The 17,998-nt window shown below is 42.6% G+C and overlaps 2 protein-coding genes across 6 annotated transcripts in view; one reads left to right on the forward strand and one right to left on the reverse strand.

Moving 5' to 3' along the window:
* The window catches only part of BORCS5 (BLOC-1 related complex subunit 5), a 57,756-nt gene extending 57,244 nt beyond the window's left edge, over positions 1-512 (reverse strand). For all 3 annotated transcript variants that reach the window (XR_008308052.1, XM_053253303.1, XM_053253301.1), the window contains exon 1: positions 156-512. Coding sequence is in view for 2 of the 3 variants with exons in the window: in XM_053253303.1 (XP_053109278.1) it covers positions 156-213 (58 nt within the window). In the remaining variant the exon portion in view is untranslated. The remainder of the gene's footprint in view (positions 1-155) is intronic.
* Positions 465-16,674, forward strand: MANSC1 (MANSC domain containing 1). Of its 3 annotated transcripts, none has more exons than XM_053253298.1 (5): positions 465-739; positions 1,223-1,341; positions 8,561-8,895; positions 13,553-13,693; positions 15,362-16,674. In XM_053253298.1, the coding sequence occupies exons 3-5, from the start codon at positions 8,667-8,669 to the stop codon at positions 16,138-16,140; spliced, it is 1,149 nt and encodes a 382-aa protein (XP_053109273.1). In that variant the 5' UTR covers positions 465-739; positions 1,223-1,341; positions 8,561-8,666; the 3' UTR covers positions 16,141-16,674. The 3 variants fall into 3 exon arrangements, with proteins under 3 accessions (XP_053109273.1, XP_053109274.1, XP_053109275.1); XM_053253299.1 differs by having other exon boundaries at positions 465-643; XM_053253300.1 differs by lacking the exon at positions 1,223-1,341.
* The last annotated feature ends 1,324 nt before the right edge of the window (positions 16,675-17,998 follow it).

A 17,998-nucleotide genomic window follows, 5' to 3' on the forward strand; every position in this document is an offset into this window, starting at 1 on the left:
GCCCCACGTAAAGCCCCATCTGAATCACGTAAAGCCCCATCTGAAGAGACACATCCTAGACGCAAGCTTGCCCATTCAGGAAGAGAGGCCACTGAAAATACAGGCCGTGATTAAGCCTTGAGACTGAGAAAGAGGAAGAAGGAGAAGGCACCCACCTAAAGCATTCGGGTCATGAATTCGATTCTCAGCATCGGTGCTTTGCTCAGATCCCATGACGCTGCTGACGGGGCTTGCTGCAGACAGCCCAGAAAGAAAGAATGTTTCATGCACGCAAACACACACTTAGTCCTGGAGATGCAAAAGCACGACGGCACTATCTCCACAAACAAGAAGCATGGCAGTGTGCATACAACATATCCGCGTAGCCCTTCGCAAGTTCGCACCACCGACAACGTCAAAAGCAGCAACTCTAGACACTCTTGCGCTATGCAGCACCGCGGCGCACACCCAGATTCGTTGCTTCCGGCTTCCCAGCAGCCGGGCCATTTCGGTTCCCGGGTCAGGAAAAAAGCCTCGCCCACGAAAGAAGGGGGAAGCGGCTTGATGACGGCGCCTTCTTAAAGGCGCCAGCATGCCCCTTTAGAGTTTGAGCAGCTAGTGGGAGATGGGCTTGTCGCCCGATCTTCTACAGGATTGCGCGGGAGTAAGTCTGTCTCGCCGAATTAAACAAGACCTACTCCCAGTTAACCGTGCATAATAGCATTGCAGCTTTGCAGGCTGAGCTACTGTTTACTCAGATGTAAGTGATTGCGTTTAATGGGACGTACCCCTAAGTAAATGTGCTTACCTGCGCATTTCTGGACACAAATGTTTAGTCTTGCTGAACTCAGTAGGATTGGCATCCGAGTATAGGCATAAGATCGGACTGCAAGTCCTGTGCTGTTTTAAAAGAGAGCGCTTTGTGGCACCTTAAAGACTTACATATGTATTGGGTTTTTTTCAATTAATAAATTAATTCAGTCTTGAAGATGCCGCAAGACTCGTTTTTCTCTTACAGAGGAACATAGTTGCTCCACTAGAACCTGTTGTTAGTAATTCCCATTGGGACTGAGAAAAGGAAGCTTCTGAATAAACACGCACAGCTTGCAGCTCTGCTTCACAGTAAACGGGTTCATGTCACACCAACAGCTTCTAAATCACAATTTCTAAACGCATTCTACCTCTCCAATCTACCCTTCTTTTTACCACAATTGCCCTGTTCAACTCCTCCCTTGAATTATAGGCGGAGAACCTGCAAAGGAACCTCCACGCCCCACACAAGGAAGCTGGGCAGTGTGCAGCTTTCTTTTCCTGATCTGTATCCTCTTTTCACTCAAGGAGATCATCAGGTGGCATTGGCAGGTAAGCCCAGATGTAGATGTATAATAGGCTTACAAAGCAACATGAAGTGTGATTGCCAGCATGTTTAAGTAAAGCTCATGGCATTCTATCGGACTACCCCACCCCACGAAATTGTGCATAGTGTGGCATCCTTAAACTAGGAAATAATAAGGAGGCTGTTTCTCTTTGGAAGAACAGAAGGGAGATCCAGAATCCAAATCATTTCTAGGATTCTGAGTGGAAAGGAAAGGGTAAATGTAATCCTAACTAAGATGTTAAGACATGCAGAAGTAAATAGTTGCATTTACTTTGTGCATTTTTAAATTTTATTTTGTTAAACCTATTTCCCTCCCCAGTCACTGCCATTTCCTCTACATTATTTTCCTTCTCCGTTCAGTAGTTCTTACCAGAGATCCTGGGAATGCTAGCATTCTGGACACAAAAGCTGCAAAGGTTTTATGCTTTGGCAGAACTTGATTTGTGCCTGAGCTTAGTCTTGGCATCTGGTTTCAGTAACATTTGGTGTAAGAACTCGTTCTTTACAAACAATATGTGAAATTCAACCCTTTCACTCACTTCTTGGCCTTCCTAGCCTCCTTAAAGGTGCCAGGGCAAAATACTGCAATTGCACAAGAAACCCTAACTAAGAGAATTCACTTAGACCTACGCCGTCTTCAGTTGTAACAAAAGGGTGGCTGCTGTACCCGGGCGCATCATCTGTCAGAGTGTCCTGGCAAGCCCCACCCCTGTGCCAATGTGCCCCTCAGCCTCCATGCTGGCATTTGGAATGCTGAGTAGACTCTCTCCCTAATAAGCAGCGTGTTTGTCTCCTCAGACCAATGCTGAGCTTGTGGATTGCATGGCAGTGCACACTGTGCCTGTATACAGCACCCATGCTTTCACCATGACTGAAGAGGGCATTTGTAGCCTTATGCCCCATTAGCTCCCTCTCTTGCCTGCCACTTCCTTCTTGCCCACCGTGCATACCTAGTCTCCTGTATGAGGTTGTGCCCCCAACCCTATTTTCTACTTGGCTGCTCTTCTCTTTAGTTCCACATCAGGAACAGTTTCCAGGGGTCCCTGCTTTTCAGGTCCCTTTGCCTCACTGCCACCCTGTCTCATGGGCAATCACAGGGGATGCCTCTGCCCAGAATATATAGCCCTTCTTGATCTTAAATGCTGCAAAACACTTGGTTGCTCTTCATACAGCAATTTACATTTTGATTTGTAAATTTGATTTTGAAGACTGGTTTTTATCATTGTTTTGTATCGTATTTTGTGTGGTGTTGTTTTGGTGTGTTGGGATTTCATGTGTTGTGTGTTTCTACTTGATGTATTAATGCTGCGTTGTGAGCCTCTCAGAGAACAATTTTTATGGGGCAGCTAACAAAGTGTATTATTTATTTATTATATAGTGGAGGGAAGAGGCTGGAGAAGGAAATAACACAGGGAGAAGAGGATTTTGACATAATAGCATGCATCTGTCAAACCCTAGAAGTGTCTCTAGTTGCCGCTCATTGTGCCCCCTCGGTGAGCCCAGTGCTCATGCAGCCCCACCCACTGGACCAGAGGCCAGCCCTGACTGACTTCCTTTCCAAATTGATAGGCATGGGATCACCCATGGTCCACGAGCTAGGCCCTCAAATTTGGGTTAGCGGGACCATCTCAGGGAATGGATGTATTGGAGATGCTGCTCCTGATGGCATCAACTTAATACCAATTAAAAGCAGATCAAAATTCCACTTAAAATGAGATAACATTAAAACTAGATGTCGTTTAAAGCCAGGCTAAAAAGATAGATCTGATGAGCAATTCGCAGTGCATTCCCACTGCAGCTGTGGTAGATAAAGAAATCTCCCCTCCAAGCTCTCTAACAGAATACTAATAGTGATTTTGACAGCATCCACCCCCTAGAGATGGAAGATAGGTGATTATATGTTGCACTTACAGCTTTCTATCACCCCATCTTTATCTCTACCCCCAAAACAGTTAAGGGTAACACTGTAGTCATTGTCACAATAAGGGTCTGGGTAACAGTGAACAAATTGTTGTACTCTCTCCATGGAATTATATTTGGAAAAGATTCCTGCCAATTTTCGTTTCCAATCCTCTGACATTGATCATATTTTACAGTACTTTTTGCTTTTGAAACTTTTAAAAGCTTTTAAAACACCATTGCAAATTTGGCTGCTGCAGGCCTGATGGTCAGGACCATAAAAACATAACATACTGGTATTGCAATGTTATCACCTGCTTTTCATCTCTAGGGGTGTAGACCTTGTCAAAAATCACAATGAGCATTTGTCCCTCTTATGATGCCAACCACCCCAGCTGCCCAGGGTTGTTGTGGGTGGTGTGGGGGGCTCACAGTATTACTTGGGAAGAGAAGGGGTTTTTTTAACCTCGTGCACATCTCCCACAATCCTAATGCTGGGGTAATTCCAGGCTACTATAAATGTCTCAAACAGACCAATTCCCTCTTCTTTCTTTCTTTCATACCCTCAACTTTTTTGCAGGTCTCAGCTCACGGGCCAATTTTGGGTTTACTTCATTTTCTTATCTTAATTTACAAGATTTATAATTCTGTATTCTAGAGAGTCCCCCAGTATGTAGAATTTTCTGCCACATGTTTGGGTAAATGCATTTCATTTCCAACCTGTCTGCTCAACCACCTAATTTCATTATTAGGTTGGATGATGATGATGATGATGATGATGATAGGTGCAGATGGTCCTGAGCAGGTACAGAGGGAGAAAAGACTATAAAGTCCTGATGGATTAGAGAAAATGGCTTCTAGATCAGGGGATATCTTTTCAGAATGATTTGACACCAGCATCTTTCTTTTTCAAAACATTATGTATTGTGAGTCTCTCACCTATCATCTTAATTCTCTCAGCATTAAGATAATTGTGGCTTTTGAGAGAGAGAGAGAGAGAGAGAGAGAGAGAGAGAGAGAGAGAGAGAGAAGGGTGTGGATTCCACATTTTTTCTAAGGTTTTTAATGCAATCTTATCTGTTATGGAGAAATGCTTTAAGCCTGAATCAGCCTCTTAGCTTTATGTGTGGAATTGTTCTCTGAAGAAATCTGTTGACACACCTACTATTCTCCTGACTCATTCTTTTTAAATTGTTCAATCGCAGAAGTGTACACAGTGTTTCATAATATAGATAGTTGGGTTGGTCCTGGGGCCACCAACCCCCACCCACCCCGGCAAAACTTTGCTTCCTAACAAGCAGAAATTCAACAAGTTAATCTTTCTTTGGCATGAAGCTACAGTGATGGGGGAGAAATGCCTTTTCTGTATGTTTTCAGCTGTTTAAAAGCCTGGGAACCAAGCCAGAAATTAGTATGGACATGCAGTATGGAAATATTTTAATAAATACATTTAGAAACATAGGTTTACATCCTGGAACAACTACAGACCTTCAGAGTAGCTTTCCAAATGTCATCTTCCTCCTTAGGTTCATTGTAAGTAAGAATTGCAAAGCAGTTTTGCACCCTAAAAATAATATTACATACTCACTATTTCCCTGCAAAGATCCATGGGCTTTCTGAAGACTTATAGGGTGGAGGGACTCAATTACAACAGCAATGAATGCACCACTGAGAGACCTTAAAGGCCAAGTTGAAGACAGATCATCCTGGAGAGAATCTATCTATGTGGTCGTGAAGAGTCAACACCAACTTGATACTAGCTGGGTGACTCTGGGCCAGTCGCTTCTCTCTCAGCCCAACCTACTTCAAAGGGTTGTTGTGAGGAGAAACTCAAGTATGCAGTACACCGCTCTGGGCTCCTTGGAGGAAGAGCGGGATATAAATGTAAAAATAATAAATAAATAATAATAATAACAACAACTTGACATCACTTAATCAGTCAGTGTTTTGTTAATATATAAGCAAAAATGAAAGTAAAAAGGTACTCCTACAAGGCATCAGATCCTCAGAGAGAGGCCCTGCACCCAGTTCATCCAACTCACTACTCCCCATCTCCTGAGTCTCTAAATTCAGCACTGCCAAACTGTTGGTTCTTGCAGTCTGCCAAGCACTCATCTCATTATTTAATCAAATCCCAGACCAATTGGAGGCCACTTTCAGGCAGGATGATAGTAATCAGACAGCAAACTCAAAGCAATAGGGTTACTGCTTTTATTTCTGGTCCTGCTCCTGTACCTGTAACAGCTGCTTGACACACAGAAATGTCCCATGCTTTTCATAGCATGCAGATAAGTGGTGGGAACATCCTTGCCCAAAGTGCAAGTAGAAACAAAATGTCTTGTCCAACCTTATTTAATTGCAGCCATTGAACCCACTCCATTCTTATCTTTCACCATCTCTCTTCTTGGCAGCTATATGAAGTAATATTATATAATAAATAATATCTATGGATACAGGCAGAGTGCCTTTTCTTAGTCAATGAGCAAGTGTAGTCTATCCCCACATATTTAGAGTGAAGGAGCCCGGCTTCCAAGGCCAGTGGAACAGCCTCCAGGCATCTCTCCTATTACAAGCTAAGCACAATCCACATCTTCCTTAACACCATTGAGAGGAAATGGCCCCAAAATGTATTTTAGAGGGTTACAACTCGAACTGGTACTTCTGTACTATGATTAAACCACGTGCCAGTATTCTGTATTTGACTACAACCACTCTCACCACCGGCTGCTTAATTTCTATGTGTCAAGCTGCTATGAAAGGCACAAGCGCAAGGCTAGGGAGAAAAGATAGCAACCCTACCTTCAGATATGTTGTGAAGAAGCTGGGAGAGTGCTAAATTATTATAAGGGTCACTGTGGGAACTAGGTGTATGAAGAGGAACAAAGGAATTTCTTCCAAGCCTTGTGGAACCTGTTCTTTCTTGAAAGTTCACAGTACCCACATCACTTTTCTTCCTCCAGTTCTGCTGCATAGTTCAGATGTCAAATGTTTAGAGCAAGCATTAACTTGGTTTTCTAGTTTATACTAGTCTTGCAACCCTCTCCACCAAAGTTACTAGCCCACAAACATTTTTAGTAGTCCTCCTGCAGTGCTCACACTCAATATTAGTCCTCTGTAGCCAAAATACTTTTCAAAGAGCTGTGGAGCCCCACATAGAGGGTGCTATGCAAGTCCATTCTTGATTAGCTGTTTGAAGCAATCCTGGCTACAGTCACCACCTAAACAGCTAGGAGCAAAACTAGATCTCCCAACAGCACACTCTATTTTTCAAGGGGAGCTTAATCCCATCCAAAACAGGCTGTACCTCTATTCCTGGATCAGCCCTCTTGCTGATCAAGAATACTTCTGTCTTGTCTGGATTAAACCTCCATTAAACATCCAATCCATTGCTGACTTCTGGCACTGATTCGTGTCCTCTAAAGCATCCCTTGAATGTGATGGGAAAGAGAGAGAGAGAGAGAGTTGGGTGTGATCAGCATATTGATGATACCATGTTTCAGGTCTCTGACCTACCAGGAGTTTCAGTTAGATGTTAAATAGCATGTAGGATAAGTTGGAACTTCATGGGACACCATAAACCAAGCAGTTCCCAACCTTTACACTTATGCAGACCACTACATCATCATTGAAAGTTTTTATGGACCACCACGTAAGCAATCAGTTTTAAACATTTGTAACACAGGGCTTTATGGGCGCCAGGAGTCAAAATCGACTTGATGGCACACTTTACCTTTATGGCTGATGGGAGTTAAATTTATATATCAAGGGATATTCAAAATGCCACTTTTTCAAATTTATTATGCTCAGTCACAAACATACTGCTCTTAGCACAGTCGATTTACCTGGAGTAGGCCTGCTGGTGGGGACAGGGGTGTAGCTATAATTGAGCAGAAAGAACCCGGGGCCCCCAGCTCCACCCCTCTCTATTTTCTTCATTATCTCCCTCAATCCAGGGGCCGCCAGGGAGAGGGGCGAACACAAGCCCCATCTGCCCTAGCTATGCCTCTGGGTGGGAAAAACATAACACCTAATAATTATATGATTACATTATCTCTCCCCCACCTCATGGACCACCTGCAGTACCCTCGCAGACCATCAGTGGTCCACGGTCCATGGGTTAAGAACCATTGCCATTAATTCAAATGCCACGGTGACAAGCAGAAGTCTCCCAGCACAACCTTCTGAGACCTGTGCTCCAAGAAACCATGACCCATCACAAAACAGTAACCCCAAGTCTTGTCCTGGTCAGGCAATCCTAAAAGGATGTTATGTTGAAAGCCACTGAGAGGTTCAGCAGAACCAATGGGGACATGCTCCTCTGTCTAGCTCCTGGCATAGATTGTATACCAGAATAAGCAATATAGTTTCATTCCCAAAACCAGATCAAGGACAGAATTTAAATAAATAAAATTGCTTAACCTTCATATTTTGCCACTAGATTTATCCTGCATTTTAAATCTAAATCTCATCCCATGAAGGCTAATCTAGACACTACTGAACAAAGTTTTGACATTGGAAAAACTTCATTTGATTCCTGTTTAATCTTAATTAAAAATATTTTAATGGGTTATTTTAAGAATTACCTTGCTAGATCATACCAATTTTATCTAGTCTAGCATTCTGTTTTTAACAGGGTATTCTCAATCAGGACACTAAGGTAGTGACATACTCCTTTTGTTTTATTCCAGCACATGGTATTCAACAGTATAGTGTTTTTTACATGGAGACTCCAGTGAGTAATCATGTCTTATAGATATTAATAGAGCAAGCCTCCATGAATTTGTTGACAAGAACATAAGGAAACACAGGAGAAATATATATGTCCTTTCATATCACAGCTATCATGCTTACTACTTGAGATCCATTAACTGGATATGCTGGAGATTGAACTTAGGATCTTCTACATGTAATGCATGTGCTCTGCCTTGGAGTTATGGGCCATCCCTCATAAGAAGTTGCTTTGTACTGTGTCAGGTCATTGATTGCACAATGCTGTCTATGCAGACAGCAGCGTTCCCAAGCTCTTAAGTAAAGATCTTTTCTAGTGATGCTGCCTAAGTTCCTATTAATAGGAGATGTTGGAAGCTGAGCCTGGACCTTTTGTGTACAGTGCACATACATTGCCACAGAGCTATGAATGAATCTATCCTTCAAGTTTTGTCTTCTTATTTTAGATGACATCCTTGCTATATACTGTTTAAAATTTAATTATCAGTTGATCTGAATACAAATGATTATTGTTAACAATTCTTACATTTTTGTGACATTATTACTTAGTGTTTGGTCTTATTTTTCTCACTACAGCAAATGCAAGTAATACGGCCTTCTTAAAATTACCAAATCCTGAGTTTAAATTGTCCTGATGATAACAGAAGAACCATAAGGAGTACAGCATACTTGAGAGAAAGAAATGTCCACCCACATCACATGGTGCTCTGCTTGTATATTAGCTCTGGTAGCTTTTGTTGTGCTAGAGCCATCCCAAAGTCAAGCTTGCTCCACAGAAAAAATGGAAAACATCACTGTTGATATCAAAGCAGCCCTTTCAAAAGGCATCCGGGGGATGGATCCGTTCCACATTGTATCTTGGGAAGCCTGTGTTGATGTTTGCTGTTTGGGGGAAAAAATAACAGGAACAGGTATATGATGCATCTAAATTACATACTTAAAATGGCTTAACTGTCATTAATTCCTTATGTCCGAGGAACCCTGGGAACTGTAGCTCTGTGATTGGAGTGACCAAATTTAAAGCACTTTCACCATATTGAAATTTCCAGAATTATTTGGTATAAGCCACGAAAGCTAAAACTAGTCTAAATTCAATACAAATTTGTAGTATAGATGTATTATCATTTGATCGCTATTACTAAATGCTCATAACAGACTGGGACGTGGTAAACCCGAGCTGCTGGTCAAAAATAGCTGGGACTTTCCAAATGCTAACATGTAACTTCTCCCCACCACCATGTCATCTGTGTGTTTCAGATCACATGTAATTATCCTTCAGAATATTTCCAGTAATGATTGAAGCATAGGCACGTGATTACAAGAAATACCCTTAAAATGTGTTTGTTTTGTTTTGCAAACCTTCCTATTGTGTGCAATGATGTCCCAGACTTCTACAAGGAAAACACAACTTGATGTGAAGAGAACCAACATTATTTTTTTTGAAACAACTACTGTAGCCTTCAGTCACAAATTGAAACAGCAGTAGCCATCTTATAACTCCCTCCAGAGAGCTTCAGTCTTCAGATAATTTTAGAGTTGGAAAGGACCTTGGGGTTCTTTTAGTTCAACTCCTTGCTCAGAACAGCTTCTTGTTCCCAGATTCCTCTAGGAGACCAATGACTCCTTCACCTAGTCTAGCCCTCTTCAGGCATTCTGTAATCACTTTACATGATTACTGGAGCCTGCCAACAAGCCCCACCTCATGTCAGTGTGCTCCTTAGTCACCCCACACACCGAGATACAGCATTTATCTGCAGAGATCTTCACCATGATTAGGAATGCTGGATACCCATGGGGAGGATCTGTTCCCCAGATATTGAGCTGGTTCTGATAAACAGCAGCCCCCCCTACACATGATCATATTGGGTGTTGTGGCAAGAACATACCTGCCCTGATGCCACTAAAGAATATGCCAACACAATCTTGGCACATCTTTAATCACATGTGAGGTATGTTCTTCCATCTTGCCCCTCTACATGCTCTACACCAAGGATTCTCAACGTTGGGTCCCCAGATGTTATTGCACTTCAACTTCCATAATCCCCAATCAAAGGCCATTGGGGCTGGGGATTATGGGAGTTGAAGTCCTATAACATCTGGGGACCCAACACTGAGAATCCCTGCTCTACACACGCTAGGGTTTTGTAGAGGGCCTGTTTGGAAGAACACGCCAAGATCACATCGGCAGCATGCTTTTTAGTGATGTAGGGGTGGGCACATTCTCTCCACGGCCCTGACGTTGTGTGTAGGGGCTGCTGTTCACCTGAACCAGCCCAGAGTGTTGTTGGTCTCAGTGCTTTTAGGTTTCAAGCCTCTATTGTGGATATTATGTTCCAAAGCCTGCCACAACCACTCACCTCCAAAAAATTATAGGTTGCCAATGGGAACCAGGTGAGTGGTTAAGTTGGGACAAGACTGGCATACACAGTTTTATATAGTACCTGAAGAAAGCTGCTGACATTGCCATCAAACATATATTATTAACCAAAGCTGTGAACCCTGCTTCCCTATCCCCAAAACTAGAAATGGCACCCAAAGACAACGTGTTAATGCTTGACACGTACATTACAGAGCACATGTGAATTAAACCTCCTTCCACATGTTTTGGAATGCTGAGAAAAGAAGGAAGGCTCCCTTACTGATGCCTAGTGTAACTAGCAGTTTGGGGTGTCAGGGATCTGACTAAAGAGTCTTTCAGAGAGTGACTTCTAAGAAGAGCTGCACTGAATCAGACCAAAGGTCCATCTAATCTAGCATTCTGTTTTCAACAGTCAGACACCAAGGCCTTCCTCTGTTTGTCCCCAGCAACAAGTACCACACACAGAGGAGCAATGCCAGTGAAGATTCTGTCTATCTTAGGGCTGATTTGAATTGTATGTCCACCAGCCCTCACAGACACGTGATAGAGGGAGGGTGGGCATACACATCTTCCATCTAGCACACCCTCTCACTGCTGCCTGGTCACTCTGGAGCAGTTCCTTCAAACCATAAACAAGCAGGAAATTAGCATGGGAAGGGTTGATGAACCGTCCAGCATGCAGATAAAGTAGTATTTCATCCACACATTGGATGAAATTGAGGGGTGGATTGAACAATCCACCCCTGTGTGCAGTTCGGCAGTGGTGAGACCGTGCTCTGAGTGCAACACTCTTTATGTGAGGCTGCCTCTCGAGCATCCAGAAACAATTGTTGGTTCGGAACGCAGCTGTAAGATTATTGACTTTGTTTAGTTATTATTTTATTTCTATACCACCTGTATCCCAGGGTGGTTTACAAGTTTAAAACAGAATAGAATTCAAAAGATTGCATTAGAATAGCCAACAATACAACCACAACATATATAGAGAGAGCAGCAAACTAACAGAGGAACCAGCACCCATAAGGGGCAAAAGTCTGTACAAACAACAAGGTCTTTATGTGATTCTTAAAGGCAGCAATGGAAGCCAGGGAACAGACTTCCAACAGGAGAGCATCCTGGAGCCAATAACTAAGAAGACCCTGTCCCACATACAGCACAATATCTCTGTGTTGGCACACAGATCAGAGCCCACTCTGATGACCTCAGCTTTTACTGGCTTCCTAACATGTTTCTGGGGCCCTATTCAAAGTGCTGATAAACTGGCTTAGGGCCAGGGTACTTAAAGGCCTGTCTTCTGCTACATGAGCCTGCCTGTCTGTCAAGATCAGACAGGAAACACTCCTGCATGTCCTGCCACCATTGGAACTGCAATTGGTGGGGATGTGAGAGAACCTTTTCTGTAGCCATGCCTAGACTGTGGAACTTCCTGCCCAAGGAAACCCTTCTTACTTACTTCTTGATGTCCTTCTGGCAGCATTTAAAAACTTTATGGTTCCAGCAGACATGTGACTTGTCAAATATCTTAAAGTTATTGTATTCCTCATCGGCTGCCTCTTTGCTTTAAAAAAGAGAAGGAAAGAAAGAAACCCGTTGCTTTATGGTTGTGACCTTCCTTGGGTGCTTTTATGAAAGCAGGATATACATGAATAAAATATATAAAATAATAAAATATCACTCAACTGTGGTATTGCTAGAACCTGACATAGGCCAGGCCTAGTTCTCACTGAGGTTGTGACCCTGTGTCTGGGCTGTACGACTTTAGAGGATGGCAGGGGACTCACACAATTGGCTGCTCCTCAATAGAGCAAAAGATCCCTGAACATACAGGTGAAACTCGGAAAATTAGAATATCGTGCAAAAGTCCATTAATTTCAGTAATGCAAATTAAAAGGTGAAACTGATATATGAGACAGACGCATTACATGCAAAGCGAGATAAGTCAAGCCTTAATTTGTTATAATTGTGATGATCATGGCGTACAGCTCATGAAAACCCCAAATCCACAATCTCAGAAAATTAGAATATTACATGGAACCAAGAAGACAAGGATTGAAGAATAGAACAATATTGGACCTCTGAAAAGTATACAGTGTACTGTGCTTGATTGGCCAGCAAACTCGCCTGACCTGACCCCATAGAGAATCTATGGGGCATTGCCAAGAGAAGGATGAGAGACATGAGACCAAACAATGCAGAATTGCTGAAGGCCGCTAATAAAGCATCCTGGTCTTCCATAATACCTCATCAGTGCCACAGGCTGATAGCATCCATGCCACGCCGCATTGAGGCAGTAATTGCTGCAAAAGGGGCCCAAACCAAGTACTGAATACATATGCATGCTTATACTTTTCAGAGGTCCGATATTGTTCTATTCTTCAATCCTTGTCTTCTTGGTTCCATGTAATATTCTAATTTTCTGAGATTGTGGATTTGGGGTTTTCATGAGCTGTACGCCATGATCATCACAATTATAACAAATTAAGGCTTGACTTATCTCGCTTTGCATGTAATGCGTCTGTCTCATATATCAGTTTCACCTTTTAATTTGCATAACTGAAATTAATGGACTTTTGCACGATATTCTAATTTTCCGAGTTTCACCTGTATGTAAACTAGCATGTCAGGTAGAATACTAGGCACTCTGATGTTAGTTTATCTTGGGCGGGGGGGAGGGGTCTGTATTGAGGAACATCCAAATGTGATATAATAATTCATTAAAGTGAGTTGACCAGATTGCATCCAGATGTGTAAGTTCCAACCTGCACTCTGAAGTAGTTTTGCCCAGCCACATTTTTGCCACCTCAGTGAATACTAGGCCAGTCAGTCAGAAGGTTGACTGGATTGGTGAAAAGTAAAGTGTGCCATCAAGTCTCCCACAGAGCCCTGTGATTTTCTCTTATAAAATACAACTCAGTAGTCTTTGATACCAGAGTCCTGGCGCCCACAGAGCCCTGTGGTTTTCTTTGGTAGAATACAGGAAGGGTTTACCATTGCCTCCTCCTGCGCAGTATGAGCTGATGCCTTTCAGCATCTTCCTATATCGCTGAAGCCCGATATAGTACCAGCGGGGATTTGAACCAGCAACCTTTTGCTTGTTAGTCAAGCATTTCCCTGCTGCACCACTTAAGGATTGATGTACACGGCCCTAGAACAGACAGGTACAAAATGTCTTGCTGCCAAAATACATTTAGGCTTTGTGTGTTTTCCAGAAAACAAGAAGTGCAACTTGGTAGTCTTTGATACCAGAAGGAAAGGCAATTACCCAAATTGCTACTTGTTTTACTATCCTTCTATGGAAACCTGCCCAATGAAACAAGCCATGGGACTGGTGACCTCCAGAATAAGAAAAGGTAAACAATAATAGATGGTTTTTTATTCACCAGTGAGGTCATAAATACAGAGTCCTAGAAATTTATTCAAAACCTATCTATGCTAGTCCTGCCCTCTCCACTGACACACATCTCAAGATGGCTTGAGATTTAAAACCCAAACATAATTCTAAAGGTCATTACAATCCAAAATTCAATTATTCTCCTTCAAATGAGAGCCAGCATGGTGTAGTGGTTAGAGTGCTGGACTAGGACTGGGGAGACCCGAGTTCAAATCCCCATTCAGCCATGAGACTAGCTGGGTGACTCTGGGCCAGTCACTTCTCTCTCAGCCTAACCTACTTCACAGGGTTGTTGTGAGGAGAAACCTAAGTATGTAATACACCGCTCTGGGCTCCTTGGAGGAAGAGTGGGATATAAATGTAATAATAATAATAAATGAAATTTTGCTAAAGCAGCAAGAGAACATCAAAAAGAAGCAGCAACAGATTGGTTCTCAAAAACTCACTTTAACAGATGGGCCTTTAGTCAACAGGGAGACTCACAGATGTGCCTTCTAGAAGGTCAGAACCTTGTGAGCCTATTACAGAAAAAGTCCCTTCTCCTTCCTGCTGTTTATCTAATCTCAGATAGCAGGGCCCTGTGGAGGGCCTTGCCTTTATTTAATGTTTAACAAACAATACCCTGCCTATACTAACCCTGTTGATGCTGATCCAGCACCACTCTGGGCTCCTTGGAGGAAGAGCGGGATAGAAATGTAATAAATAAATAAATAAGACATGAATGCATGCAAAAGGCAAAACAAAAGATATTTGGGAAGAAGTGCCCTATATGACACATTGTGATATGATTCACATTTAACTACCAATGTAAACAAAGATATAAGCTGCATTGATGTCAATGGGAGACTGTTAAGCATGTACTTAACCCTCTTCCATTGCCTCTATTGGGAATTCAAGGTGCTTAACTTGGTGCCCATTTTGTATTTATATATTTAAATAACTTCACTGGACAAGATAACATCATGATTGTCTACATACTATCAATGGTGGTGTGTTGAATTTTGATAACATTCAGCTGTGGAAACTTGCTGCCTTCTCCCTATTTAATTATCATTCTTTATCATTACATGCGTGAGATAGCTAGGTATGCTATAGATCATCTTGAGCAGCAAAGATATGCTATACCTCATTTTTGTTAAACGTGACTACTGAGACCTCTGGGGCTGGTGCTTCCATTAAGTGAGGTGAGGCATTCACCTCAGAAAGCAGATAATTGAGCAGCCAGTAAGGCAACAAGATGCCTTCCTGTCCCCCCACTTTAAAAAGGGGGGGGATGCATGCAAGGGGGCAGCATTTGGCACCCTCCCTCAGGTGCAATGGGTTTGTTTTTCTCTTGTATATACCACCATACTTGTCACCACATTATGTGTGCAGATGGCTCCTGGTGCTTGGATCCTTTCCTCCCCCAAGGAACAAGACAGGCTTGGGCCCCAGTAGCTGGCCATGGATGCCTTGTGCTGATCCTGGCTCTTCCTCACTTTCTTCTGTGTAAATAGCCTCAAACTGCAAGCCTCCTCCACTGAAGAATGTAGTAATAACCATGAAATAAATTAAGGGTCTTGCTCAATAACTTCTTGATGTGTGATGGGTTTTGCTGAGTATAATGAAATATTCCTTCTCTCTTTAGATGCCGGGGGTCTCAAGCCAACTCCTTACTCAAACAAGCGCTCCCCTTTCATTGTGAATGGGAACTCTATGTCTCCACAAACTGCCATGTTTGATCTTTACAGTCCAACAAGGCCTCCAAATGTGTCAAGTCCTTCACAAAGGTCCATTGTCTCAAGTGATGGACATTCCCAGCATCCAAACGGTGAACAAGCAAACCAGTTAAAGAGCTTAAATTCATCACTGATGCATAAAAATAGCAGTCACTTCTCCACAAGTACTGCAAATACTATTAAGCATGTTGTTCCCATCGTTAAGCCAGCTACTGTTAATGCTGACACCCAGGCTGGTACTGTCCCTGATATTATTCCATATGTGTCTCCTAGCAATGCAACAACCACCAGGACTACCACAGCTTATCATAGGAATGTACATGTAATTGTGACTCCAAGAAGTAGTACCAGTGCTTCTCAACCAACAACCACTTCTGGAACCAGCACAAGAAATCTCAGCCAGTTGCCTTTAAGTACACCCAATAAAATTTTCAGTGCTTCTTTACCTGATGTCCATCTTGGTAATGGACAGTGGGACTTGGAAGGCTCCATCCTTGGTGGAGTTCAAGGCAAGAACCCCACTCCTTACTTTGGTGGCAAAAACATCCTTTTAGCTGCATTGCTTTTTGGGGTGATATTCTTGCTCTTGGTTGCAGTGCTGGTAGGTAGGAAGATGCTTGAATCTCTTCAGCAAAGGCGCTACACTAGACTGGACTACTTGATCAATGGCATGTATGCCAACATGTGACAGAAGAGTAGCATGTAGCGAGAGATGGCGGTGAATGCAGCACTGCCTAGCCAATTGTAGCCTTACAGAAAAGAAGGATTGAACTCATCATGGCAGAGAATGTGTTCTCTTTCTCATGAGTCAGAACGGTTATAAGAAATGTGGTGCTGTTACTCAGTTTCTCTGGTTTGTCTCTCTGCCCTCATTCAATATAAGTGAATGATGCTAGCAGGGAAATATGCAGTGTAATAAATATCAGGAGTAAGTTGCGCTAGATGTTATGGATGAAGAGGGAGGAACCTGGTGTGGGGCTTCCATTTTGTGCAGCAGACCTGTGCTCTTTGTAACATCCTGAGGGCTTAGTTGCATCCATTAAATGTTTCCCTTGGAAAATATTACACCATTATTTCATGTCATAATTAAATGTTTAAGATAAATCCAAATTTAGACCATCTCTTTTCCCTCTTCAAGATGTTATTTGGACTCCTAAAGCTATAGCCAACATATGTTTCACAGTACTTTGTAATTAGATTAAAATAAATCCATCAAAATATATTTTGATCTTCTGAATAATCTATTTCTATTTCTATGTGTTTTTGCCATAATTACCAATTCATATTCTTGGTATAGTCATTATTGCTGTACATTTCAGAACCATTATTGTATCAGGTGTCATTAGTTCCACAAGCTGCAATTAGAAGTTTCCTAAATGAGCGATTCCTGGTAGACTCTTCTGATAGGGTGTCTTCGAGGTTGGAGTCTGGGTGAATCCTGACAGGTGCTCAGTCTCCAGTTTGAGACTTCTGATGTTTCACAGCTAAATACTTTTTAACGCCTTTATAAGAAGTCATTTATTCAGAAACAATACTCTGTTCTGCTGTTTAGCCCCCCACCCCACCCCTCGACAAGCAATTCCATTTGTTCCAAGGACTACATATAGATTGTTTTGTTTTAAACATCTGAGAAACAACAGTGAGAACCATTTTAGAGCTGTATCTGAACACTAGAGGGCAGCAAGGGTTTGACCTACTCCATAAAACAAATCCAGGGCGCACAAATTTGAACTCTTTGCTCTCTTGATGCACATACATGAAGAATAGCTAGCTATATCACTCTGTAGGGACTAAGTAAAGATAAAGTGTGCCGTCAAGTCGATTGGCTCCTGGTGCCCACAGAGTCCCATGGTTTTCTTTGGTAGAATACAGGAGAGGTTTACCATTGCCTCCTCCCATGCAGTATGAGATGATGCCTTTCAGCATCTTCCTATATCACTGCTGCCTGATATAGTACCAGTGGGGATTTGAACCGGCAAACTTCTGCTTGTAAGTCAAAGCATTTCCCCACTGCTCCACTTAAGGTGACTGACAGGGACTATGTACCATACATAAAATTTTAAGAAAAACTCTGCTGGTTCAAGCCGAAGGTCCATCTTTGGATGGGAGGAGAGGAGAGCTGATCTTGTGGTATCAAGCATGACTTGTCCCCTTAGCTAAGTAGGATCCGCCTTGGTTGCCTATGAATGAGAGACTAGAAGTGTGAACACTGTAAAATATTCCCCTCAGGGGATGAAGCCGCTCTGGGAAGAGCAGAAGGTTTCAAGTTCCCTCCCTGGCTTCTCCAAGATAGGGCTGAGAGAGATTCCTGCCTGCAACCTTGGAGAAGCCACAGCCAGTCTGTGAAGACAATACTGAGCTAGATAGACCAGTGGTCTGACTCCGTATATGGCAGCTTCGTATGTTCCATCGAGCCCAGTTTCCTGTTTCTAACACTGGCCAGCCAGATACCTCAGGGAAGTGTAGACGTGTGGGGCATGAACATAATGGCATCCCCTGATTGTTTGCCCTAGTAGCTGGGATTCATTCACTTGTTCATTGTTGCT

Source organism: Hemicordylus capensis, chromosome 5 (genome assembly GCF_027244095.1).
Source record: "Hemicordylus capensis ecotype Gifberg chromosome 5, rHemCap1.1.pri, whole genome shotgun sequence".
Taxonomy (NCBI): domain Eukaryota; kingdom Metazoa; phylum Chordata; class Lepidosauria; order Squamata; family Cordylidae; genus Hemicordylus; species Hemicordylus capensis.